Source organism: Oryctolagus cuniculus, chromosome 15, assembly GCF_964237555.1.
Source record: "Oryctolagus cuniculus chromosome 15, mOryCun1.1, whole genome shotgun sequence".
Classification (NCBI taxonomy): Eukaryota; Metazoa; Chordata; class Mammalia; order Lagomorpha; family Leporidae; genus Oryctolagus; species Oryctolagus cuniculus.
In genome coordinates this window covers 65869479-65897459 of record NC_091446.1, presented here as the reverse complement: position 1 = coordinate 65897459, position 27981 = coordinate 65869479, and the positions used below count along the sequence as shown (strand labels likewise).

Here is a 27981-nt window from a genome sequence, read left to right as displayed (position 1 = left end):
TTTACTTAAAGCTTTCATGCATACAGAACTTGACGGAAACTGTCAAAGTCAAAAGGATAATATTTAGAATGTATTAACATTCCTTCTTCACTTACCTGGTCTTTCTCATGGGGTAGAAGGCTGACAGGTGGGAGCGAGGATGGGAAAGCACTGGGATACTGGGGTGCCCCTTTGCCATCCAAGCTCCCATAATTGACCCTGTACTGCGGCCCATCTTTCAGTAACCTCCCATTGTTCACAGCGCGTTTGGCCCCCAGTCGCAGCCGCTGCTGAAAGGCTGGGTTGTTGGTGGTGCTTGCGAGATCACTCTGATTTCTGAGATACTTCTCTATGTTCTTCAGGGAGGAGCCATTTGGCTCCTCAAGTCCTTCAATCGCTCTCCTTAAGAGTCTGTTCCAATCCACATTGCGGAGATCATTACATGATCCTCTAGATCCCTTGGCTGACTTAGGAAAAGTGCCTGGTTTAACTGCTGAAAAGCGCCCAGGGTTGTCTGGGTCCTTATAGGAGGCAAGGCCTTTGTTGGTGACTTTGAGAACTGAGCCATCCTGAACACTGAGTTCCAGCTGCTCAGAGACTGTCTTCTTATCCAAACCATGGGAAGTACTGACCGCATGGCAGATTCTCTCTTCAGAGGGCCTTTGCTTTTGCTTTTTTATCTTCTGTATAGCTTCAAGAATCCACTCTGTATAAAGTGGGTTTGCAAGTTTTACCATGGTTGACAAATGACTTCTTCAACACAAAAGTTACCCATAGAGATTCTCCTTGTATTTAACAGGACTTGCACATTTGAAAGTCATTTACCATTTAACAAATGGGCAGAGTATTCCAGATCATGTTAAGCAACATCTTACAAACATCCATCCTTAAGAGATTCAAAGGAGGACAAACTGGCAATGTTGATAGTTGTCTTATTTTACCAACAGGAAAGACAGCATTTGGATGAAAAACATCTTTAACTAGGAAACCACGACCTTAAAGGATAAAAAGGGGGAAAAGGCTCTTAGTAATAGAACTTTTAAAAATTAAAATATTTCTGGTACTGCTTTTTCAGATACAAAATGACCAAAGAAGTAATAACAGGCAGGTATTATGTAATACAGCCAGAGTCACTGTATTTTCCAACCAGAAATTAGGTCACAGTCTAAGAAGGAATTTTATCTCAAATTTTCTCTTATTTATATGAAGCCACTTATGGGGTATTTAAGAGATCATATCTAAGCCATATATTTAATGGATTACCTTTACTGAAATTAATAAAATTATATGAAAAGTGCCTCAAGGTATGTGTACTGCAAACAAAATCAATAACAAAAAAAAATCTGATGGAAGCACATTAAGCTTAAGAAAAAAAATTAAGTAAAATAAAACAAAAATCTTGGTTTCAACTAAGCATTGCGTTTCCCAAGTCTCATGCATAAGAAAATTTCCCATCTAGCCACTTGTACAGAATTGTATCTTCCCACCCCTCTGCAAAGGGTAATCCACTCTAACCCCCAGGTTGGAAAATGAAACTAACATACTAATGTAATGTTTCACCTTTAACTAATGTACCATTCTAGCTACCTTAACATCCAGTTAGTACCTTAAAAAGCTCGGTAGAAAGCAAGTTCATTCAAATCTAACTCCAGGAGGGCAGTGACGTTACTGCTCTTTGAGAGACTCCTGGGATGTATGCAAAAAACTGCCCCAGATCTCCAAACTGGTATTGACTATACCTACAAAGAACCCCAGGAAAAAGAGCTTAGCCTGGGAATTAGACCTAAGCTCTACTTTTGTTCTCAAATGATAATAGATCTTAACTCTTTATAGTTAAAAATTTACAGTGTACTCATATGTAACTTGCATTAAATCTGTAGGACAATTCTGTGGGTAAACTGATGTTCAGGGGAAGATGGAATTCACCCAAGGTAATGGTCTGTAGTAGATTTAAGGCTCAAAAGCCATTATTTTAAAACTCAAGTTCAGCATCCTTACATGAGCCTCAATCGTCTGCTCTAGTTCTGCCTCTGTAGACAGATGAACCAGGGTCTGAACCTCAGCTCTACGAATGTCTGGTAGGAAAGACCATCATTTACCTCTAGTCAAAACTAATACAGCAGTCCCCACTTATCTACAGAGGACACACCCCAAGATCCTCAGGGGATGCCTAAGAATCATGGACAGAACAGAACCCCATGCATACAATATGATGTTGTTTTCCAAATGTACGACCTGTGATAAAGCTTACTTTATAACTTAGGCACAGTAAGACATTAATAATAATAATGAAATAGAACAATTATAGCAATAAAAGTTCTTTAAAACATACATTATTTGCAGGATTTTCCATTTACTATTTTTAGACAGCAGCTGAGCACAGGTAACTCAAACAGTGGGAAGCAAACCCATGATATGTGGGCAGACTAGCAGGCAGCCCATATAGGACTGCTGAGAGGACTAAGTGAACCTAGAAAGAGGCAGTATAAACAGTCCTGCCCCCTTTGTGACCAGTAAACTATAGATTCAGTTTTATTTTTTACCTCAGATCAGAAACTTGCAGCTGAAGGGACTTTAGAAGTCATCCAGTCCAACCTCTAGTTACTCAGTAAAAGATATCTGTCCAATATTCCCAATAGATAAGCCATCAAATCTTTACTTAAAATACTTCTTGTAACTGAAAATTAGTCACTTTTTGAGGCAGCTCAGTGTGCGGTTGGATAGCTCTGGCTATAATACACTTCTTGCTCATTGGAGCAAAAATCTATCTCTCCATAACTTTTACCCACTAGTCCTAGCTCCCCTGGAACAATCTCAAGACAATTTTACTGTTTCTTCAATATGACAGGCCTTCAAATATCTGAAAATAGGTACCTTCAGAAAGCCACCAACCACCAAATCCTACTCTACCTCTGTCTCACCATTGAGCCACTAATATTCCAGTTCCTTAACCCCTCCACATATCACATGGCTTCCAGACACCACCTCCTGTTGGTTGCTTACTAGTTTGGCCAATGCCTGTCTTAAAATCTGACAATCCCAGCATTATCCAATTACAAGTGCAACCCAAAATTATAGAACTTCCTTAACAGTCCTGCAACACCGGCCATTCTGAGCATGCAATTCAGCCAAATATGCAAACCCTTTTTTCAAAAATGCTGTCAAACGTAGTTTTTCCATCCGTTTCCTTGTGCAAATTCAAATGCTGGGATTTAAAGTTTATTAGAGTTGAATTTCATCTTGTTGGTGTGAGTCTATCTTCCAACCTGCTAAAGAGTGTTCTGAATCTTGATTCTGTCATCTTTGTCATCTGCAAATCTAATAAGCACTCTTTTTTTGTGTCATTTTATAAACCACTGACGAAAATGCTAGACTTGGAACACAGTGTGTTTAGGAATGAAATTGTTGGCTTTCACAGCATAACCACTTTCAGGACAGAACACAGGAATCATTCTGTGTCAGTAAGTTTAGAACAGGAAACTGATCATTCCAAAGTAAAATGGTTTGGGGCAAAATTTCATTAGAAGACATTTCACTGTATCCAAGTAATTATTTCATCTTTCATCATTTATTCAGGATGAATCACAACTAATCTAATTTGATCGAATAAAACACAACTGCAGGAAGCAGAAGAGGTCATAGGAAAGTGTCCAATACTGTAAAGTTGCTTTTAGGCGTTTTGATTACACAAGCAAATGAACATACATTGAAACAGTGCATTTCATAACTAATAAATACCCAAAATATATCTCAGGACAAGCTTTTACCACAATCTTTACACACAATCAAAAATAATCTTTTGTATCTTTTGCCAACAGATTTCAATAAGACTGACATTTTGTGGAAAATGTAATAAAATAAGGAAAATTACCAGAATTGGAACTTCAAACATAGTAACAGTCCATGACAAAAATTAGGCTTGCCCAGGTCTTCAGGTAAATCTGCCAAAAGAATAAAGTAAACGTTCATTCAGGCTTAAGAACAGCCCTTAAATTCAGCAACCATCTATGAATCTCTCCAACTATCACCATCTAATGCAAGCACAACTCGACAACTAACACAAATAGCAGCAACGAGTTTGTCAGCATACCACGTTTTGGTGCTATTTTAACTCTGATTCCACTAGAAAGTATGTATAAACCAGAAACTCATGACAGAAAATGAAGTTCCAAGGAAGGCAGTGAGGAAGTAAATTGCAGGGGCAAGCACTGAGCACAGCAGGTTAGGCTTAGGAAACCAGCATCCCAAGCAAACCAGTGAGGATCCCTCCCTCTCCCTCTTTGCCTGCCTTTCAAATGTTAATTTAAAAAGAAGTAAATTCCATTTCTTGAAGGCCAGACTTGTTCTCCACATTTTAAAAATCAGGTTTGTGATAAATTCCTAAGAAAGAATCCCATCATGAGAAGAACCCAACTATTATTCAAATAGCCAGGGAGATACAACTTTTTATCTGGGGAGAGGAAATAAAAAGGAACCAAAAATTGTTTTAAGGTCAGTGTTAACTTTCCCAAGGAGCATTCATTATTTGTCCCAAAGGTCACTTGGCACCTAGATACTACTAATTGGACCAAGGTATGACCAACAAATTACCTAAGAGAAGCATGTACCAGTTTCCACAATAGTAAATATGTATTGACACAGGTCACATTTTAGGATAGTAGTAATCACATTTACTTCAAAAGACAGATTTCAAACAGCTGTCAATGCCTGCATTTTGGTCTTAAACAAAACAACCAACAACCTTAGATCCGCCTTCTCCCCTCCCCCAGTCACCAACACACACCCCACTCCTCAATTTAATCTCAAAATTAGCTCTCATCTGACACCAACCAACAGAGTTAATTAGGCAGAAGCAGATGTAACTCAGCAGCTCTTAGCTACAAGCAGAATCACAGTGTTTAAAAAAAAAAATCCACAGCTAGTAGAGGAAAAAAATCAGAAGTCTCTTATCTATAGCCAATTCTCAACTAAACACATATATATTATCCACTTTGTACATTATCCACTGCAAATTTTTTAGTCTTGGGCTGATTTGTTTCCAACATCCCACTGGTCCCAGTGTAAATTTGTATAAGCTAACAGAATAGATTGAAAACCAATTTCCCTGTAGTCTAAACAGTACCCAACTAGAAAGACACCTACAGGAAAAAAATGCATAATTCATTCAAAAGCCAAATACAAATGATTTTTTTTCCTATGATTCAGAATTATCCACACCACTTCTCTTTTTTAGAGCACTGGGATTGGTTTCATATGTACATACACGATATTCAATCGCAAGCTAAAACCCTAAATTCATTATTCTTTTATCATTTTTTTACAAAAACTTGAAAGTTGGACTAAAAAGTTATCAAAAAGGTAGCAAATCATTCTAAATTAATTCAGAGGATTCATGTTACCCAAATGAAATTAATCTATTTTCTAAGATTGTGAATCATTTTGTTTTTAACTACAAAATATTAGTAAATTATATGGCTGTTTCTTACATTGTAACACTGTTTATAGCATTCATTACAAACTATTCTAAACAGATGTAGAGAAACGCTTAGTCCAACACTGAGTTTTTAGCTTCACTGACATAATATAAACATCAACACTATTCAAAAATATTCATGTCAGCATAAGAGTCAAAATATCCTGGATCATAAACATGATGTGAGGCCTAATCTAAGCTTTCACTAAAGCTGTGTGTTGTCTCAAAATCAATGTCATAACACTCAAGTTATGAGATTATGGATAAGCCAAAAACAGTGGTAGAAAAAATAAAGATTAATAATAGGGTTTATTCTTTTGTCATCCTGAGTTGTACTTGCAAAGTTATTTTTAGCTCTCTGAGAAGCTCCTGGACTTTCTCAAAACCCACTGTGTGACTGAGTGAACACCCACAAATCCGAATACTATTTTCTGAAACACAACATAAACTGCTTGAAGGCGAGGAACCATGACTTCCCTTCCCTGTGGTACCACGGAGCACAGCCTGTTGGACAATTGCTCAGAACAGCATCCTCAGTATCTCTTGTCTAATAGTATCAAACACCATCCATGTATTAATATTTGCTAACTTTCAAGTACATAGCATCTATTTCCCTACAATTAATGATTGAGGCCCAAAATACATCAATTGGGAGAAGTTATAAATATTCATCAAAGAACAACAAATAGATATTTAGGGAGATGATGTTCCCAACACCCAGTCCTGTGGGCAGTACTCTGGGAAATACAAAGCAAAGCTGGAGAGAGAGGACACCCAAGAAGCAATTAAGTAACAAACCCCTGTTCCGGTGGTATCTGAACAAGTTGAACAGAACTACATAGGACTTTGCAATTCCACTTCTGGGTACACATCCCTAAAAACCAAAACTACTCAAATAAGCTTGTGTACACACTCAATAACAACACTAATCACAACCCTCAAAAGGTGGAAACAGTCCAAATGTCCACCAACAAATAAATGGATGAAAACATGGCATATCCATACAATGGAATATTACTCAGCCATGAAAGGAACAAAGTACTGATACATGCCACTACAACATGAATACTATGTTATAAAAGAAGCCAGACACAAAAGACTACATATAATTTAAATCATGGCTGGCACCGCGGCTCAATAGGCTAATCCTCCGCCTGCAGCGCCAGCACACCAGGTTCTAGTCCCAGTTGCCCCTCTTCCAGGCCAGATCTCTGCTATGGCCAGGGAGTGCAATGGAGGATGGCCCAGGTCCTTGGGCCCTGCACCCGCATGGGAGACCAGGAGAGGCACCTGGCGCAATGAGCCGGCCGCGGCGACCATTGGAGGGTGAACCAATGGCAAAAGGAAGACCTTTATCTCTGTCTTTCTCTCACTGTCCATTCTGCCTGTCAAAAATAATAATAACTTAAATCATATGATACACCCAGAAAAGATAAATTCACAAACAAAACAGATTGGTGAAGCCAAGGGAAGAAGGAAACAGGAAAAATAGTTGAATGGATGAGGGCTTATTTTGGATAGGAATGTTTTGGAAGTAGACAGAGGCAGCGGTCACAGTACTTTGAATGTAGTAAATGCAAGTGCAAATGTTTCATTTTCCTTACCGTTATGTGAAACTCACCTCAGTAAACTTTTTTAAATAAGAAATAACAAAGCACTAAAGTATAATAATAATAATACCAAGTATTTTCTGATACCTACTGTGGTCCAGGTACTTGATAGATTATTAGAAATACTTTTAGCTATCCTATAAAGTAGCATCATCACCCCATTCTACAAAAGGAGAACTGAGGCTTTACTTGGCCAAGATTTCTGAGCAAGTAAGTCATGATGGATTTTAATTCAAGTCCCAAGACCCAAACTCATGTCTCTCCAGCAGTTTTATTTCTCTTTTTTTGAAATTTTTTAAAATGTACTTTCTTTTTTTAAAATTTATTTTTATTGGAAAGGCAGAGACAGACAGAAAGAGGTATTGTATCTGCTGGCTGGTTCAACCACCCTCCAAATGCCCACAACAACTAGGGCTGGGCCAGCCCAAAGTCAGTAGCTTGGAACCCAATCCAGGTATCCCACATGGGTGGCAGGTACCCAACTATTTGACCATCACTTGCTGCCTCCCAGAGTGTACATTAGCAAGAAGCTGGAACTGGAAGTGGAACTGGGACTCAAATCTGGGCATTCTGATATGGGACACAGGTGTCCCTACTGGCATCTTAACCACTGCACCAAATACCTATTTCTCCCACCAGTGATTTTCAAATGAGGCTTTTTGGATCTCTCATGAAAAAAGCACCTCAGGGGGCCAGCACTGTGGCCTAGCAAGCCGCCACCACAGTGCGGGCATTCCATAAAGGCATCAGTTCATGTCCCAGCTGCTCCACCTCTGCTATGACCTGGGAAGGCAGCCAAAGAAGGCCAAAATCCTTGAGCCTGAGCCCCTGCACCCATGTGAGAGACCCTGAGGAGGCTCCTGGCTTCAGATCGGCGCAGCTCCAGCCAGTTAGGGAGTGAATCAGCAGATGGATGACCCCTCTCTCTCTCTCTCTCTCTGCCTGACTCTGACTTTCAGATAAATAAATAAATCTTAAAAAAAGAAAAAGAAAAAAGCACCTGAGATATTACATGCAGCTACTCCTTGTGGGTTAAATTCTAGGGCCACCCTAACACCTTGCACCCAAAGGAGGCTCCACTTTAACTGCTGTATATACTGGGTCTCCCCATAAGATCCCGTTCAAAGACAGCGTTCCTTTGAGTACAGAGGCGAATAGTTTGAAAACAAACTGTGACTACCACTTGCTGAAACCACATGTAGCATGGATAGGTACAGATCCTTCAGATGGACAGGACTCCAAGTGGGCTTAAAGACAACACGGGGGACAGGTGTTGTGACAGAGCAGGTTAAGCCATCCATATTGGAATGCTTGATTTGAGTCCCATAAACGCCAGGATTCCAAAGCAGCTTCCTGTTGACGTAACTGGGAAGCAGTGGATGATGGCCCAAGTACTTGGGTTTCTGTCACACATGTGGAGTCCAGATGGAGTTCCTGTCTCCTGACCCAGACCTGAGTGTTGCAGGCATTTGGAGAGTGAACCAACTGGATGGAATATTGCTCTCTCTCTCTCCCCCTCCTTCCCTTACCCCTAGGTCTCTCTTTCAAATAAATAAATAAATAAATCTAAGAAAAAAAAGACCATGCAGAACTTGGATCACTGCCCGATTCCTCCATGCACACCTTCATGGCCCAGTGCCAATCACACCTCCTCCGAAGTCCTGCATCTCTTTGTCTAACAGGAAGTTTTCAGCTTTCTTTAACTACTTTCTCTCCTTACTATTTACTATTTAGGTATTCACTGCCCACTGTGTACTATGATTATATGGGTGCTGACTTCATCTCCCTTACTTGACTGCAAAATTCTTAAGAACAGGATTTACACTTGATTCATCTTTGTACCTCAAGATTTTCCAGGATTACAAGTTGATCATAATAGAGGGTTAATGCCTATTTATTAAATAAAGGCATAAGTGAATCAATGATGGAAACAGAGGAGAATGCATGGAAGCTAAGAATGAGCTGTCAAACAAAAGGGACAGGTATGTGTCAAAGAGGGATGCGAAACAAAGCAGGCTGTGGTGCAGGACCAGGACAGAGGCAGTAATAGGAAACCCCAGCAGGAGTTACAGACAAGCAGGAGCAGGTGACACAATGCCACACAGAGACATACATGCACCAATCTGCTGAATGCTTGACTCATTCTGGTAACAATATCCATCCAAGACAGACTGGAGGAAAGAGTGACTGAAAGAAGAAACAAAAGCAACCAGTATCTCATCTCTCCAAACATCAATCTTGAACAACTCGTATTAGTCAAACTGAGCAGCAAACCTGGAGCAGGCACTCAGTAAATTTACTGTTAGCTGAATTGAATATTTAATTCCCCATCTTTTTAGAGTAATACTAAATTCTTTCCACTACTCATTAACACAGAAAGTTTTAAATTCATAAGCTAATAATGTTTTCCAAGGATTTCTAAGAGGCTAAATCACCATGAAAATTATCATCTCAACTAATACATATTATATTAATTGGAAGTTTAATTTTTCATGTCATGCTCTCCTAGTTGACAATATCCCTGTTATGTCATTAAACTATAATTGTATAAATCTGCTTCAACAAACAATAACTGAACCATCAATAAACTATTATGGCTTCCATAATCCCCAGCAAAGATTAGTTTCAACATCATCATCATAAATTAGTAGAGACATGTCCCAAATCTCCTGGTGAAAACCATGAATTAGGTTTGCATAGTCATCCCTGCATCAAAGTGCTCAATAGTTTCAGTGTCTAAAATTTAATCACAATGTTAGGAACCTCACAGGAAATCTGATCCCTTGTAAAACAGAGGATTTTAGAGACAAGATGAAAAGTCATTTGAAGTCATCAGGCCTTTAGAGCCAGGGTACACTGATTAGTAATAATGATATTATAACTAAGCACTTTCACTTAAGAAATAATCAAGTAAATTTAGAATGTCTTTTTTTTTGGCATTTAAAAATTCAAATTCAATCCTAGATGTCTCCCTAATTACAAATTAGCATTAGTCAGTTTCTAATGACATCAACTGAGAACAATGTACTAAGAAAAAAAGTAATAAACACTTGAAATTTTTAAAATTATTTTGAAAAGAGAAATCATTTCAGAATTCATGTCTTTATACCAGCTATCCAGTAGAATCTGAAAATAAATTAACATTATCCTTTAAGAGTCTCAGGAAAGTGATGTACCTACTTTAAAAATAAGCACATGCATACACACACATTTTCAACCATCACCCATTCACGGAGCTCTTAACATCCACTGGCTTCTCTACTTGACTTTAACAGCACAGAGAGGTATCTTATCCAGTTTCATAACAGTCATCTTTGTGTGGTTTAATTAGGGCATGTTACATGACAAGTAAGCACGTTAATAGACTTCTGAAGTCTTATTCAACAAGTAGGTGTGCTATCATAGAATTATCTTAGGAGAGTTCAGAGATCCAGTCACCACTTCGCCAGCTTTCTAAGCTGTGGGATATTAGACATGTTACTAAATCAATCTAAGTCTGTTAGTTTCTCACGTGTGAAAATGAGAATACAAGCCTGTTTTACAGAACTGTTAAGAGATAACAAATATGAAAGAAGCTAGGATGGTGGCAGACACATAGGGACACAATAAAATGCTAGCTCATAAAAGGAAAAAGGGCAATACAGTCAGCTGGAGAGCTGTAAAATCTAATCTGGCTGAACTTCTGTCTATATGACCATTTTCTCCTAACAGACAGGGAAATCAGCCCCCGAATGTTCGTGATAGTTACAGACAAGTAAAAATTCAAGACAGAAGAGAAAAAAGGAAAGGAAAGGAAAGGATAGCAAAACTAGATTTGTAATGGCAAGATTGGGGTCAAGAAGAACATATTTTACTCACAGTTAAACATCTTTTAAGGTCAATAAAGCTTTTAGAAGATAATACTGTATAGAAGAAAATCCCCCTGACCTCAGGGTAGGAAGAGAGTCTTAAAATAAGACACAAAAAGCACTAACTATAAAGAAAAGACCAATAAATTTGACTCTATTAAAATTAAGAACTTCTGTTCATTAAAAGACACCATAAAGAGTGAAAAGGCCAGCCACAGAACAGAAGACTGTATTTGTAACATATACACACAACAAAGGACTTGTAGTGGCAGTAAATAAAGAACTTCCCATTGGCAATAAAAGACACAAGGGCTAGTTTAAAAAAAAAAAAAAAAAAAGTAGGAGACTTGAACAGGAACTTTACAAAGAAGGAAATCCGAATAGCTAACAAGTAAATGAAAAGCTGACTTTCAGCCTGACTACTACTCAAGCAAATGCAAAACTTACCACACTGGCTAAAATCTTAAAAGTTAATAAGACCAACAGTTGGAGAGGATGAGAAGTAATGGGAATGCTCGTATATGGCTGGAGGGAGTGTTAACCTGATAGAACACTTTGGAAAACAGTTTGGTAGGTGGTAAACAGGAAGACCAACACACCCTGTCACTACAGCAGCCATACAACTCATCATCCAAAACCAAATAATTCTAGGAATTAAAGGTGTTGGTTACATTTGCACTGAAACAACAGGCATAAATCAGCATAAACGGCCACCTATGAACTAGCAATTTTACTCCTGGGTGTACACCTTAGAGAAACTTGTGCAAGGGGCCCAATATGCTGAATGCAACTCTGTTCACAACTGCCCTCAACTGGAAACAATTCAAATACCCAGCAAGAGTAGAAGGGACAATATAAAAACTATAGTGTATGTCTCAGGCCTACTAGAAGACAGTATCAAAAGATGGTGAAGTCCTATAAAAAGGACTTTGGAAATGCAAACTAAAGCATCACAGCAAAGGAATACCCCCATTACCCCACTTCTCCAATTCAAGCATCACTTACCATGCCACAACACTAGCCTCTATACCCATACTTTTTTTTTTTTTTTTTTTTGACAGGCAGAGCTAGACAGTGAAAGAGAGAAAGGACTTGCTTTCTGTTGGTTCACCCCCTAAATGGCTGCCATTTCCGGCGCAGCAGCCAGGAGCCAGGTGCTTCCTCCTGGTCTCCCATGCAGGTGCAGGGCCCAAGCACTTGGGCCATCCTCCACTGCCCTCCCGGGCCACAGCAGAGAGCTGGACTGGAAGAGGAGCAACTGGGACAGAATCCGGCGCCCCGACCGGGACTAGAACCAGGGGTTTCCGGCGCTGCCAAGTGAGCCACGGCGCCAGCCTATATCCATACTTTCATTTAAAAAATCCTGTTTTCTCAATACAAATGCAGGCATGCATATGCACATGGAAAACCAAAGGTATGGTGCAGAGAACTACTTGACAAACGGAAAGCCAGATGACTTCGTTGTCTTTCTCCTAACTGGTATATGAAAATCTATGAAAATTTCTGAAGCACATTAAAATGTCTTATCAAACTTTCTCAACTTATCTCCCATTCAAATTATCCCTTACATCTGACAGTTTCCACCTTAATCTTCACAAGTAGTTCATGAAATGAACAGGTATAACTCCAACGGTAACATTCACCCTACTCAGAGATGCTCGCACAGATGGCGGGCAGAATCTCTGCTTACCCTGTCATCACTGTCAGTCAGGCATCTCCTAAGTTCCTCCTGTGATGTTAAGATCTTCTTCCCTCTTTATCTTCTCTCTTTTTAATCACTATACTACAACAGTTAAAGATTTTTTTTAAATATATTTTTGAAAGGCAGAGTGTCAGAGAGATAAAGAGAGAGAGAGCTTTCATCCTCTGGTTCACTCCTCAAATGGCTGGAACAACTGGGGCAGAGCCAGGCTAAAACCGAAAGTGAGAAACTCCAACCAGGTAACCCATGTAGATGGCAGGAGATCAAGCATTTGGGCCTTCTTCTGCTGCCTTCCCTGGCACATTAGCAGGGAGCTGAATCAGAAGCAGAGCAGCTTAAAACAGCACTCAGATAAGGGATGCTGGTGTCAGAATGGCTTAACCTGATGCGTCTCAACCTTTTATCTTACTCAGAAGTTTCTCAGATAAGAATCCTGTCCTGTGATGGTGCTGTGGCATGGAAGATTAAGCCTCCATCTACAGTGCCGGCATCCCATTTGGTTGCTGGTTTGAGTCCCGGCTGCTCCACTTCCAATCCAGCTCCCTGCTGATGGCCTGGAAAAGCAGTGGAAGATGGCCCAAGTGCTTGGGCCCCTGCACCCACGTGGGAGACTCAGAAGAAGCTCCTGGCTCCTGGCTTTGGATCAGTCCAGCCCTGGCCATTGTGGCCATTTGGGGAGTGAACTAGCAGATGGAAGACCTCCTCTTTTAAAAAGAAAAGTTTTTATTTACTTATTTTTTGAATGTCAGAGTTACAAAGAGAGACGGAGAGAGAGCATGAGATCTTCCATCCACTAGTTCACTCCCCAAATGGCCGCAATGACTGGAGCTGAGCTGATCGGAAGCCAGGAGCTTCCTCCGGGTCTCCCATGTGGATGCAGAGGCCCAAAGACTTGGGTTATCCTCGGCTGCTTTCCCAGGTGCATTAGCAGGGAGCTGGATCGGAAGTGGAGCAGCAGCCAGGACACAAACCAGCGCCCACATGGGATGCCAGTGTTGCAGATGGTGGATTTTACCTACTATGTCACAGTGCCAGCCCCAATACATAAAATCTTAAGAAAAGATTTCTGTCCAAAACAGGCAATATTATCTTTTCCTCCTTAGAAACATAAAATAATGCTTAATGTCAACTTGATACACATGTGAAGAATTTGCAAATAAGAGGATGGAGTGTTTTGTTTCAGGTCAGAAAATCTAGGGTATAAAAAGTAAGACAGAGACATTGTACTTGAAGAAGAAAAAATTCCTGAGCACCACAGAACACTAGCCCCAAACAACTAATTCCCATTTGCTTCTTCTACCTCCTTTCATACATGAACAATCTTCATACAATTTTTACCTTGAATTTCCGGGTTCCTCCAGCCCAAATATACTTGTTTTAATGGTTCTTTTCTTTATTGTCACATCTGTAATTCTTTATCACTACCCCTCCACAATCTCTGCCGGATATTCTCTTTCCCACATCCCAACACCCTGGAACTACAGGCCTACATTCCTTCAAGGAGCAGAAAGGGCCATCTGCAATCCAGCCATTCCTCTGCCTTTGTCCTGTCCCCTCCCACTCCATGCACTCTGCCAAAGCACCAGCAAATTCAAAAACATGCTATGTGCTTTCCCAAGGTAGTACACTCAACACCTCTTCCTGGGACACCTCAGCCACCCCTCCTGCCTTGGCTGCAAACTCCAGCCCAAGTTTCCCCCAAGAAATGGATGCTTCCAAACAACTTTGCAAACTAACACCTTTTTTTTTGTCACATCCTCACCCATGGAACAACCCTTGACCAGGTCCACCCACATTCTTCACATCCCCTGCCTTTCCCCTTCCCTGAATCCTGTCCTCAGATTTCCTGATACAAGTTACCTATTTCGCAAGCAAGCTCACCATCCCTCACTTCACAGTCAAGTCTGCCCTGCTGTTTTAGCATCATCTTTCACAGACTCTTCCAAGCACAACCATCCCATGTTTCCATGTTGTTTTTTTTTAATGATTCATAGACTCCAGAGCTAGCAAACCTTCCTATCCCTACATGCCAGATACCTCTTTGCCATCACAGCAATTCTACCTCCTCCTCACGTGGGTCGTTATTTCGCCCAACCCAACACCTTCTACTCACTCCCGGCTCAACTCCACCACATCCACATCCACCACACCCAATTCCACCCTTACTCTGCCTCACACACACCCCAGCTGCCCTTCCACATCTGCCACACGGCATCCCTCTCCGCTCCTCCACCTGCTTCTACACCTCCAGCCGCCCCTCACCAATCCTCCTCACACCCTCGCTGGCCCCCCACCGCTCCTACCAGTCCACTCCCACTCAGAAATCCCCTCCCAGCCCCCGCCTTCCAACTCCCCGAATCCCGCCCCCACCCCCGGGCCCCGCCCCTCCATCCTCGAGCCCCGCCCCTTGCCCTGGAGGCCCTGCCGAGGGGCGGGGCCTGTCCCTCCTCCTCTATCCCCCGCCCCCCTACCGTCACGCTCAGGGGCAGCCTGACCCCGAGCGGCCCCGCGGTGACCCTCGCGCAGAGGCCTGTGGGAGGGGCGTCGCAAGCCCCTTATGCCCCCCCGCCTGTCCCCCTCCCTCCCAGTCTCCTCCCCCTGGGAACGCGCGGGGTGGGTGACAGACCTGGCCGCGCGCCACCGCCACCGCGCCTGCCGAGGGCGCTGACGCTGCCTAAGAAAAAAGTCGCGGCTGCCGCCTGGAGGAGGTGCCTTCGCCTCCGCCACCGCTGCCGCCGCCGCCAGGGGTAGGAGCTAAGCCGCCGCCATTTTGTGTCCCCCTGTTGTTGTCGTTGACATGAATCCGACATGACACTGATTACAGCCCAATGGAGTCTCATTAAACCCGAGCCGCGGCCCCGCCCCGGCGCTGCTCCATTGGATGAGACCACAAACACTTAAGGCCACTCGTTGGCCTACGGGTCTGTCCGTCACCCACTCACTAACCATTCTGCAGCCCATTGGGGCAAGTTCCTGCCGGTCATCTTGCCTCCACATAGACACGCCCCGCGACCCATCATCCCCCCTCCGGCACCACCCCGGGGGAGGGTCCACTGCCAGTACCAATCAACAGACCGCTGGGTCCGCCTCTTCCGGGCACCTATTGGTCCAGCCCTTTTTCTCTCTCCCAGACACCGCGCCACCTCTACTTCCACTCACCCGCCCCCTCTACCTCTAGGAATGGATTGGGTCTACTCGCAGCGGAGGCGCTTGGCCTTATTGGCTGCAGGCAACGCCAATCAGAAGGCCTTTTCCCTCTCCCCTCCCCCACTCAACCCCAAACCCCCTAGCCCGCAGCTAAAGTTTGTGTGAGAGCTGATCGCTGGCGGCGGCCGCAGGATTTAGGGGTGGGCGCGGGCGGGCGCGCGCGGGCGGGCACGCGAAGTTAAAATTCGAGGTTCTCAGTCGCTGGCTCCCGCGGTGGAGCGCGCGGACGGGCGCGCCGCCCGGAGCGTTCCATCCCGCCCCCTCCTCCACCCTCTCTCCCGTCCCGTCCCGGGCGACTACTCGCCCGCCCCCTGGCTCGCATCCTTTACCCCCCACAATCCCCTACCCTGCAAGCCCCAGGTCGGGTGCAAGCAGAATGATGTCGCTGCAGCCTCCTCGCCATCCCGTGCCGAGGGGGAGCGAGCCCCTACCCGCCGGGCGTGCACCCCCCGGCTCCACACTCGCCCGTGTCTGCAAGCACGTGCACCGTTCGCTGCTGCCTCCGGCCACCCCGGTCCCCGGCTAACCTCGCCTGCAGCCCGGCCAATCGCTCGCTGCCCTTTGTTGCTGCAGCCCAGGTCTCCCCGCTGCCTTCCTCAGCCTCCGCCTCGTCCTTTGCCAGCCGCCCGGGTCCGCAGCGCCGCGCTCCCCCCGCCCGGGACCCACCGCCGCCGCCTCCTTCTCCTCCTCCGCCTCCTCCTCCTCGGCTCCGGGCTGCAGCGCACAGAGCCCGAGGCAGCGCCGCCCAGCCCCGCTCCCCCCGCGCCGCCCGCTAGCCCGCCCGGCCCGGCCGGGGGCGCAGCCCGGACCCCGCCCGCCCCAGTCTCCGCCCCGGGGGTACCTGCCTCCGCCCCGGGGGGCTCCACTCGCCGCCCTCGGGGGAGGGCGGGGATGCCGGTGTCCGCGGGAGGATGGGGACGCCTGGGCCGTTTGGGGCGGGGAATGTACCCGCCAGGGTTGGGACTGAGGTGCGATCCTCGCCAACGCGCCCCCCTCCCGCCGCCGTGGGCCCCAAACTTCGTCCTTCGCCCCGGCCTTGGGCCCTCGAGCGGCCGCGGCAGTTTTGGGGTGGGGGGCGCCTCGGGAGCTGTGTCTACCCTGATAGGAGGAAGAGGGAGCAGTGACATTCAGCGACTGCGGACAGGGCACGGCGGCGGCATCCTTGGGTGGGAGTGGGGCTGTCAGACTCGGGCTGGCGGGGGACGCTGCCCCTCAGGATGCCCTCTCCTGGCCTGCGAGCAGCAGCGGGCGGGCGCTGGGCTGCGCTGAGCGCCTGCTCGGGCTGTGCGGCCGGATGGGTGGCAGAGGTGCTGCGGCGGGGGCGGGGGGAGGCCGCTGGGGGGCCCTCCCCTCCCCTCGCCGGCGCTCTAAGGCAGGCTGATGGCGAAGTTTGGGCTTCCAGGCTTCCCCTAGGCCCCCCGAGTTCCTGAGGCCCGCTTGAGGGAGGCTGGGGGGCGCCGCTGGCCGCCCGGGGGAGGCCACTCCGCCGCTGCCCACACGCTTCCCGGCGCCCTCCGGACTCTGTCCCTGGTTCTTCCCGGAGGTTGGGTGGGATGCCGCCACAGGGGACTTCGGGAACGGTAGACTGGAGAAATGGCTCCTGCAGAGTTTGAGCCCGAAGTTTCCCTTCCCAGGCGCCATTTCTTCGCGAGGGGGAGGAGAACTGTGGCTTTGAAAGAGAACCAAGTTTCAGGCCTGGTGGCCTTGGGTGGAGAACCACCTGTTGCCTGAATCGTGCCCCTGGGCCCTGAAGGGGAGGTGCAAGGTGCCCGGGAGAGGAAGCCCCAGGCTTCCTGCCCTCAGGGGCCCTGGCGTCTTCTCGACACTGACACTTGCAGGGGGCATCTCCCGCCTCTGCAGTAGAAACCTCTGGACAACCAGGTGGGGAGTGAGCCAGGGCAACTTATCTCGGTTCCTATCTTGGGGGAACAAAACAAGCAGCCCTGCTGCGGTCAAGTCAGACGCAGGGTGCAGGCCCACTTGGCTTTTTCAGGAAGGTCTTGCCCCTTGGGGAATGGAGCCCCCCCCCCATGCTTCTTGGCAGCCAGGTGAGAAAGGAGCTAAGACAAAGGGCCCAGAGCTGGATGAAAGGATGGAAGAGGGGAGAGGGGAACAGAAGAGGTGTAACCCTGCACTCAGAACTGTCACCAGCTCCATTATAAACCTCTTTTATAGGTGTTTTATTACTTGGTTGTTAGTTTTTAAAACATAAACCTCTTTAGATTAAATCTTGGCATTCACGGGCTCAGCCCAGGGAAGTGAAACACAAGGAAAGCTCTCTGCCCTTGCTTGGCTACTTTTGAGTTACATTACAGATCAAACAAACAGCAGGTTGGGTTGCTTCCGAGTGGCTCCCTACCTCTTTGGTTTAGTATCTTCAGAAGTTGCTCAGGGTGAATTTTTACAAGCCATTAGTTTATAATTCAGTCTAGTTCATTTAGGTATTTCAAAGAGAAGGACATTTATAAGGTGTGCTTTTTTTTTTTTTTTAATAATGCAAGTGCCAGCATTTTTATTCTCCAAGAAGTTAGTAAGTAAACATCCTGGCAGGCACTTTACCCTTCAAGTTCTTTTCTTTCTTTCTTTCTTATGGGCTGCTCGGATGCAGTTTATTTTGTAAATTACATTGGAGTCCCTCAGACTGCATGTTATCTCAAGCAATAAAAATAAACTATGTCGTAATTAAAAGCAAGTTCTAAAACCCCAAATCTGTACACTCAAAGTACGTGAAAGGAGCAACTAAAGACAGTAAAAAGTCAGATTGCCCACATTTAAGATGTCTTCAGCCAATGAATTCTGGGGGACTTCCGAGCATCGAAAGCTGATTATCGAATGCGTATGGACAAGGATTTCCAGGGCATCGAGAAGTGAAGGGACACCTTAGAAATAGGTCGTGTTTGCTTAAACTTACCAGGAGCGCGACTTACAGACAAATCTCTTTCCAACATCTTCATGTTTTTTAAAGTCCTGTTCTTAACAAACATAGTTCTCTAGCAGGGGTGTCAGGAGGAGAGCAATCTGTGACTCTGCCAGTGAGACTCCCCTCTAGGGTTTCCCGTCCTTTAAGAAATGCAGCATTCAGATAAGTGGGACTGCAAAGGCTAACAGGGACACAGCCAGAGATGCTCAGTGCCCACTCCTCAATCTCCCTCTCACCTGAGCTATCTCAGGTCCTCTGCTGAGCTAAATAGCTCCATTAAGAAGTGCTCCTAGAAATAACTTGAATTGAAAACCAAGCGTGGTGAAAAATTTTGCAAGCTGACCAGGTTGGAGGATTACAAATGAGGCACCCATGCCCTGCCACTCCACGAGCAGGAGCAGGGAGCTGTCACATGCTGCTGCTCAGTGTGATCTAGGGATCGCTGGAATCACAGTGATCCGGGAAGAATGTTCAAAACACAGGTTCCTTGGCCCAGTCCCAGAACCGCTGGTTCCTTAAGTCTAGAGTAGGGCCCCCAGTCTACATCATTTCAGCCCATGATCCGTCTTGAAATTAACAGCCACTGAATTTGAGAACCACTGGACTAAGCTGAGTGATCCTTTTGTGAGTGCCTGGCCGGCCAGAAGGTTACAGTCCCCAGCACTGGGATGGCTCCTGCTCTGACCTACTTGTCCTTGAGTGTTGAGTAAGCATAAGAAAGAGTGCAGAAGAGCTGGGACCAGAAGGTTTGATCTTCAGAGTTTGTTTACTTGCTCAGAGACAAGTCAGACAAACAGACTGATAAGAGGGAGCACACACTCACAAGTCCTGAAGGAAACTGGGTAGAAAGGCAGCAGGCAGGGACCCTAAACCTATTTTCCAGGGCCCTGCCCAAGGATGAATTCTATTTATGTTAGTCAAACAGTGCAGTCTTATCTATGATGCGATCTACACCCTGACACCATCCTGGGCTCTAGCCCCCGCTGCCATTGCTGGAAGCCAGGTGGCCACATGGCCCAACCACCGGTGTCAGCCGCACCCCCATCCTAATGGGATTCGCTGTTCCTACTTCCCTGCCCACCCCCCAGGAAAGTTTTAAAAGGACCTGCTCTTGAACACGTGTGTGCATGCATGTGCGTCTCTCTCTCTGTCTCTCTTCCTCTCTGTCTCCTGACCTCTCTCTCTGTCCCTGTCTCTGTCTCTCTCTTACGCTCTCCTCTCCCTCTTTTCCTTCTTCACCTCTTCCTTCCAGTCCGTTGAGTTTCCCCCAATAAACTCTTCCCCTTACTCTGGTATTTGGTGTGTTTTGTGGCTGCCTTACAATTTACAGTTAGTCACTTAAAAAGTGTTAGCCTACACCTCCCTACCTCTTCCTTCACTGACTCAAGCCTGAGTCTCCGTGCCTGGTCCCTCCAGTCAAGGGCAGGAGGAGTGGGGACCATTAGTTAAACCATGAAATGGGCTAGCAAATTCAAGCCCTGTCTCCATGTAGGAACAACCTGAGTTATCTTGAAAATCAGTATTCAGCACTTAGGCCCTGCTTCTGTGTTCTTGTTTAAAAACCTCTACTGTCATCTAAAGGCATCCTGGCTCAAGTCACTCCTGAGTCTGGCTGCAGATCCACACCCAGCCAGTATCTCATCTCTGGCTTCTCCAAACCCGCAGTGCTCCGTGAAGCCCAGCACAGGCTGTTCCCTCTGCCAGGCTCTCCCCCACCCCCAACCCCTTATCTGATGAGCACCTCCCAGGGGGCTCCTCCATGCCGTTTTCCTGGTCTTTGCATGTGGCTCTTAGCACTTTTGAGCATGCCTGAACTTTTGAGCATGCCCTGGTGCCTAAGTGCTTAGTATCTGTTGAATTCTAGAATGAACAATAGCATTTGTCTCGATCTCTCGTCATATTCTGCCTATTTTCCTGATTAGATTTTTTTTTTTTTTTTATGACAGGCAGAGTGGACAGTGAGAGAGAGAGAGACAGAGAGAAAGGTCTTCCTTTTGCCATTGGTTCACCCTCCAATGGCCGCCACGGCTGGCGCGCTGCGGCCGGCGCACCGCGCTGATCCGATGGCAGGAGCCAGGAGCCAGGTGCTTTTCCTGGTCTCCCATGGGGTGTAGGGCCCAAGCACCTGGGCCATCCTCCACTGCACTCCCTGGCCACAGCAGAGGGCTGGCCTGGAAGAGGGGCAACCGGGACAGAATCCGGCACCCCGACCGGGACTAGAACCCGGTGTGCCGGCGCCGCTAGGCGGAGGATTAGCCTAGTGAGCTGTGGCGCCGGCCCTGATTAGATTTTCTAATGCACACGGGCTTGTTCTTCTGTGTAACTGCTGGAGTGCCATAGGTGCTACTAAATAAAGACATACCCTCCACACCTGAGTATCACCTGAGCCGATTTTGAATAAACCTAGAGCCTAGAACCTAAGTCCCACCTATTGCCAATTAAATGAAAACATCTGCGGTCGGAGCCCATTATTTATCTGCATTCTTCCAAGTGCCCAGTGTGGTCAGAATGGACAGCCACCAATTTCTGTAAGACAGGGAGAAGGCTTGGCATCAAGTGAGAGACCCCAAGCAAGACAAGAGGGCAGTAAGAGGCTGTAGGATTAGGTAAATGTTGCTGACAGGACGGAGTTCTCAAGGATCTTTTTTGTTTGAGACTGAAAAATGAGGTAACCTTTCAGTAATCATTATTATCAAGTAGTCTTAATAAAGATTTGGCTTTTAGCATGAGGCTGCACCAAAGTTTAAGTACCCCAATGTTTAATTTGGATTTTGTAGGCCTGTAAAACTTCAAAAGGAACTGGAGCAGCTTCTCCAGGTTTCCCACATGGGTGCAGGGGACTAAGCACTTGGGCCATCTTCCATTGCTTTCCCAGGCCATTAACAGGGAGCTGGATCAGAAGTGGAGCAGCTGGGACTCCAACGGCACCCATATGGGATGCCACCCATTGCAGGTGGCAGATGAACCCATATGCCACAGTGCCGGCCCCTCTTTTAAATTTATTTGAAAGAAAGAGGGAGAGACAGAGTCCATCTGCTAATACCCTCTGCACATGCTCATAGAGGCCAAGCCTGGGCTGATACTGAAACTGGGAGCCAGAAACTCAGTCCAGGTTTCCCACATGGGTTGCAGGGACCCAACCACCTGAGCCATCACCAGGAAGGTGCCCTAAGTAACAGCTTTACCACAGGCCAAACGCCCACCCTGCCAACTTTTAATTTTGATTTTATGAACATTTTTAATGGCCATCTCCCATTCACATCATTTCATAGAACAAAGGATATTTTAACTCCCAAAATAAGACATACTCTCCAATCGCTGGACTACTTTATACTTTTCCAAGGGTAGATCAGTCTAAGTCAAGCTCAATTTAACTACTGACAATTTTCCCCAGTGTGCTCATCTAACTGAAAAGATTTGCTTTTTCTTATTCTTTTTTTTTTTTTTTGGACAGGCAGAGTAGACAGTGAGAGAGAGAGACAGAGAGAAAGGACTTCCTTTTTTCCATTGGTTCACCCCCCCAAGTGGCCACTACGGCCGGCACGTTGCGGCTGGCGCACTGCACCGATCTGAAGCCAGGAGCCTTGTGCTTCCTCCTGGTCTCCCATGCGGGTGCAGGGCCCAAGGACCTGGGCCATCCTCCTCTGCACTCCCGGGCCACAGCAGAGAGCTGGACTGAAAGAGGAGCAACCGGGACAGAATCCGGTGCCCCAACTGGGACTAGAACCCGGGATGCCGGCACCGCAGGCAGAGGATTAGCCTAGTGAGCCGTCTTATTCTATCTTTAATGCAGAAGGAAAATACATACCTCACACAGCCATGGCAAAGTGACATAGAAGAGAGAGCACCAAACAAAGAGTAGAACACCCAGATTGATTTTGATCCATCTCTGGCAGCAACCAATGAGTTAGGCAAACCACTGATGGCTTTACCTTAGAAGCTGAGTTTCCAGGAGCCCAAAGTCTCCCATCATAAATAATGACAAGGAGAGTGAAATGTTAATTACCCTGCTATGGTCAGCATACCTTGTGTACATTTATTGAAATGTCACGCTCTACCCCATAAATATGTGTCATTGTTAAGTGTTAGTTAAAAATGTTTTCAGAAACAATATTTAAGATGGAAATGCTAATGAACCTTGCTGGATCTTCGCATACTAAGTACGTGTGTTGAGTTTTCACACCATACCCAAAATATGGGAAACTGTATCTTCAGAGCCTGGGGTAGTTCCTGTTATGTAGTAGATGATGAAGAAATATTTGACAAATTAACGATTAGGCTTAATAAAGCCTCTATAAAGTCTCAGCCAGCCCTCAAATCCTACAACTTATTTAAACAGTGAACTCTGCCCTGAGTAACTTACAGGGGTACTTCACAAGGGTCATGAAAAATGGAATTAAAAGAGAATAAGTTGGGGGCTGTGGCACAGCAAAGGCCTAGCCTGAAGTGCCAGCACCCCATACGAGCACCAGTTCTAGTCCCGGCTGCACCTCTTCCAATCCAGCTCTCTGCTATGGCCTGGGAAAGCAGAAGATGGCCCAAGTCCTTGGGCCCCTGCACCTGCTTGGGAGACCCAGAAGAAGCTCCTGGCTCCTGGCTTTGGATCACAGCAGCTTCGGACATTGCGGCCATTTGCCGAGTGAACCAGTGGATGGAAGATCTCTCTCTCTCCCTCTCTCTCCGTAACTCTTTCAAAAAAATAAATACATCTTAAAAAAAGAAGAAGATGGCCCAAGTCTTTGGGCCCCTCCCCTGCACCCATGTGGGAGACCCAGAAGAAGCTCCTGGCTCCTGGCTTCGGATCGGCATAGCTCCGGCCGTTGTGGCCATCTGGGGAGTGAACCAGCAGATGGAAGACCTCTCTCTCTGTCTCTACCTCTCTCTGTAACTCTGTCTTTCATATAAATAAAATAAATCTTTAAAAAAGAGAGAGAGAGAATAAGTTTATTTTGGAGAATAAAAACAAAATTAAAATCCACGCATGCAAGCAGTATTCATAAAAACTTAAATGGATTTCAAAAAGTTTTTGCACCAAAATAAGGTCATCTTTTAATTCCACTTCCCATGAACTTTTTGAAGTACCTTTGTATTAACTCACCCTGTAAGTAAAATGCCTAAAGAACTGACAAAAGAACTCCTGAGGTTCAGAACATTTTTCCTACCATGATTTTTAGTATAAAATCTCAGACACATTTATCACAGAAAGTTTGCATAATAAGAAGAGAAAAAAGGGGGGATTAGTTATATATGAAAGATAATATTTTAGCACATATTCTTCTAGTTTTGTTACCTCAGTATTTCCATTGGAGGGCAGGCACTGTGGTACAGCCGCCGCCTGGGACACTTGCACCCCATATCACAGTGCCTGGTTCAAGTTCTGCCTCCACTTCCGATCCAGCTTCCTATTAAGGCATACCTTGGGCAGCAGCAGCAGATACTGGCTCAAGTACCTGGATCCCTGCCACCCACATGGGAAATCCAGATGGGATTCCTGGCTTCTGGCTGCAGCATGACCCAGCTCTACCTGGGTTGTGGAATAGTGGGTTAAATCCTGGCTTGCAACACTAAGCATCAGAGTGCCAGTTCAAAACCCAGCTACTCCACTTCTAATCCAGCTTCCTGCTAATACATCTCAGAGACATCAGATGATGGCTCAATTGCTTGCAGCCCTGCCATGCACATGCGAGACCTGGATGGAGTTCCAGGCTCCTGGCTTCAGCCTGAACCAACCATGGCTATTGCCAGCATTTGGGGAGTAAACCAGTGGATGAAAGAAATCTCTCTCTCATTCTCTCTCTCTCTCTCTCTCTCTGCCTTCCAAGTAGAAAACAAACATTTGTTGAAAACAAACATTTTTAAAATTCACACATTAGCAGCCAGTTCTGTGGCAGTGCAGTTTAGGCTGCCACCTGCAGCTCCAGCATCCCATATGGGAGCTAGTTGAGTCCAAGTAGCTCCACTTCCAATCCAGCTCCCTGCTAATAGCTTGGGAAAGCAGCAGAGGATGGTCCAAGTCCTTGGGCTCCTGCACCCACTTGGGAGATCCAGAGAATCTCTGGGCTCCTGAGGAGTGAACCAGCAAATGAACGATCTCTTTGTGTGTGTGTCTCTCACTGTAACTCTGACTTTGAAATAAATAATATTTTAAAAGACAAATCCTTTTAAAAATTGAAGACTATAAATCTCAGGGCAGGCATGTGGTGCAGTGGTTAAATTGCTGCTTGGATACCCACATCCCGTCCCAAAGAGCATGACTGCGAATGCAAATCCTGGGAAGCAACACAGGGTAGCTCAAGTACCAGAGTCCCTGATGCTCATACAGGAAATCAAATTAAGTTCCCTGCTCCTGGCTTCTGCCTGGCCCAGCCCTGGCTGTCCATTTGGTGAGTGAACCAGCAGGTAGACGATCTCTTTCCATCTGTCTCTCTGCCTTTCAAATAATAAAAATGGAAATAAATAAATCAATAATTTTTAAAGACCATAAACCTCATAAGCATAAAGATGTGTCTTGCACATTGGAGGCATTCTTAAATGTATGAAGGCTGGATGAATCCATTTCCTAACCACTGTCCAGCAGGACTTCCTGATACCCTATCTAACTCCACTTTTTCTAAGTGTTTGCTGAGCAGTGTCTTTAAACACTTAACATTTTAGCATGTGACCAATGGGTGTGTCCTATTTTATTACACTCCATTCTGTATTTGCTACATGTATGTACATGGACTTGGAACTGCTCCTGTCTCACATTTTCTTCCCAAGATCAAGAGCACTCTATTTTGAGGAGCCTCTCTGCTCTCACAATATTGTGTTTGCTCCCTTTCGGAGTCTGCAGCCCACTGCTCTGCCCCATGAACCTCACTTTGGTGGCTGATACCCCGCAGCATACCTACTTGCTGGGGTTGGGATCTGTTTCCTTTCAATTTCAATGCCTCACATGCAGTGATAACCTTCAGTAAACAGTCAGTAATAACTCCTAGATTTTGTTTCCTGAATCATAACCATTGACCTGAAATAACTCCAGGTTCAACTTATTTGTAGTTTGTAGTATCTCTCCCTGCAATGGAAAGATGAGTGTTCACCAAGCGCACCCTGTGCTGCCCTCATGTTTCTCAGCCTTCCTTTCCATTAGGTTACAACTACGTGGCCAGCTTCAGCTGCTGAACGGCAAACCTAAGTGATGGGTGTCACTTCCGGTTCAGGAAGAACCAGAATAAGGCCTCTGTCTTCCTCTCTCGCAGCATCTCAGAAACCACGCATTCCAGATGATGAGCTGCCAGCAGCCGGGACCCCAGAGGAACGGATGCACCAGACGGTGCTCACTTGCTTTTCTACTTAAGAGGAGAACTAAATCTTGTGTTAAGCCACAGAGATGCTGAAGTTTGTCTACTGCAGCAGATCACGCTGTAAATTAATATATTCCCTAAAGGCAAGACTTTACAAACAGCTTTCTTAAAGACACACCCCTTCACCCTCCATCTTAGGCCACAGGAAAGCACAGGGTTCCTCCCCTCTGAGAATGCGGTGGGGAACACACGGTCTCAGAAACAGCAGCCCTCTCTCACCAAATGCAGCCGTCTTGATCTTGGACTTAGCCTCCAGAACCACGAGAAATATTTCTGTTCTCTCTGCCATGTTGTTAAAGCAGCACAAAATGGACTAAGAAATCAGTTTGTTGGCATTCTCACCATTGCTGATGTTGGGAATACAGTTGCACATTCAGAGAAAGAAATTCTGCTCTCAAAAGAAGGAAGGATGGAAGGGAGGGAGGGAGGGAGGGAGAAAGAAGGGAGGGAGGGAGGGAGGAAGGGAGGGCGGAAAGAATGAAAAGAAATTCTGCGCTGAGCCCTTGCCACAGCTTCTCAGCCTGTCCGGGAGTTCTAAGAAATGGCAGTGGTCTGGGAGCTTATTTACAAGGTGGCCTGAGGAAGCACACTTTATTCCTAACAAATATTTGGGTATGATGGTGTCTCATTCTGTGGCTCCACTCAAACCCTCTGCGGATAAACAGTGTGGGAACTCAGGATGCTGAAGTGGACTGAGGCAGCGTGCTGGCAGGACATGATTGTGGAGTGCTGCCCTAACAGTATGATTAATGAGAGTTAACACTTACAGAGTACTCAGCAGTCAGTGATGTCCCTGCATTGGTTAGATTCTCACAACAGTCCTCTCTCAATGCTACTGTGATCCCCATCTTACAAGAGGACAAGAAAACTGTAGCCCTGAGGTGTTGAGCAGTTGGCAGGTGGTCAGAATTCCCAGCCAGACCAGTCATCATTACATTCTGCCTGCGTCAGTGAGGCCTGAACTCAAAGTCCAGGCCTGGAGCTGGACTCTGAGGGTGGCCCCAGCAGGACTGTTCAGGAGCAGGGTGGGCACTGCCAGTACAGGGCCAGGGGACAGAGGCAACCTGAACAAACCCAGGACTTCACACAGACACGAAGTCCATGGGGCGAGGAGGAAGCTGGCACCACCAGGGCCGGGGAGGCAAGGAGAGGGCAGGCCAAGGCAGGTGAAATGGCTTTCAGGACAGAACGGTGTCCGGGCACTTCATGGATGAAAAGAGAAGGTGCAACTGGCAGCGACAGACAAAAGAACCATCCGGAGGCCAGGCCTGGGGAGGAGGGATCTGACCCAAACACCTCCAGGCTGGGAGGATGATGCAGGTAGCACTCACTACAAAGGCCTCTCCCGTAATTAACTGAATAATTTTACAGAGCAGCGAACGAGCAAGGACGCCCCTATGTCTCCCCCAGCCCCACCGAGACCTCCACAGAGCCCCGCGGCCCTCTTTGGCCTGCCCTCGCCATTCCCCGCCAGGCCACGGGGCGCCCCTTGCTCTGCCCCTTTTGTCATTCCGCGTCCCACGGTGCCAGCTAAGTCACTCAGCTGTCACAATGAGGCCTAGAGCTGCAGGATACAAAATAACTCTCGGGAAGCCCCAGAGGCGGGGGCGGGCCGCGCCCGGAAGGCTGGGCAGGGAAGGAGCGCTAGCACCTCCCCAGCGGCTACATCAGCTAGCCTGTTGTTTTCCTTTAAATTTTGGTGTGCATTCAAGAATAGGTCCCTGACGTCTTGGCAGCAAGAGCACGAGCCCCTCTCCGCAAAGCAAACAGAAAAATGCACCTTGCTCCAGAGCCGTTGTCAGGCGCACAGAACTGAACAGGGCCGTCCGCACGCCAGTCCGGATGCCAAAGCCCTCAGCCTCCCTTCTCCCCGCCAGGCCGGAGACGCTACAGCAGCAG

At 46.3% G+C, this 27981-nt stretch overlaps 1 protein-coding gene across 12 annotated transcripts in view; it reads right to left on the bottom strand.

The window, feature by feature from the left end:
* The window catches only part of KAT6B (lysine acetyltransferase 6B), a 204004-nt gene extending 186957 nt beyond the window's left edge, over window positions 1-17047 (bottom strand). For 3 of the 12 annotated variants that reach the window (XM_008269925.4, XM_070057867.1, XM_070057871.1), the window contains exons 1-3: window positions 16347-16564; window positions 3851-3920; window positions 96-974 (exon numbers count right to left, since the gene is read on the bottom strand). In XM_008269925.4, coding sequence (XP_008268147.2) covers window positions 96-716 — 621 coding nt within the window. In that variant the 5' untranslated portion in view covers window positions 717-974; window positions 3851-3920; window positions 16347-16564. Of the gene's footprint in view, window positions 1-95; window positions 975-3850; window positions 3921-15238; window positions 15738-16346; window positions 16565-16660 lie in introns of those variants that run through there. The other 9 variants (XM_051823152.2, XM_070057868.1, XM_070057865.1 and 6 more) reach the window with 8 other exon arrangements.
* Between the last annotated feature and the right edge of the window lie 10934 nt (window positions 17048-27981).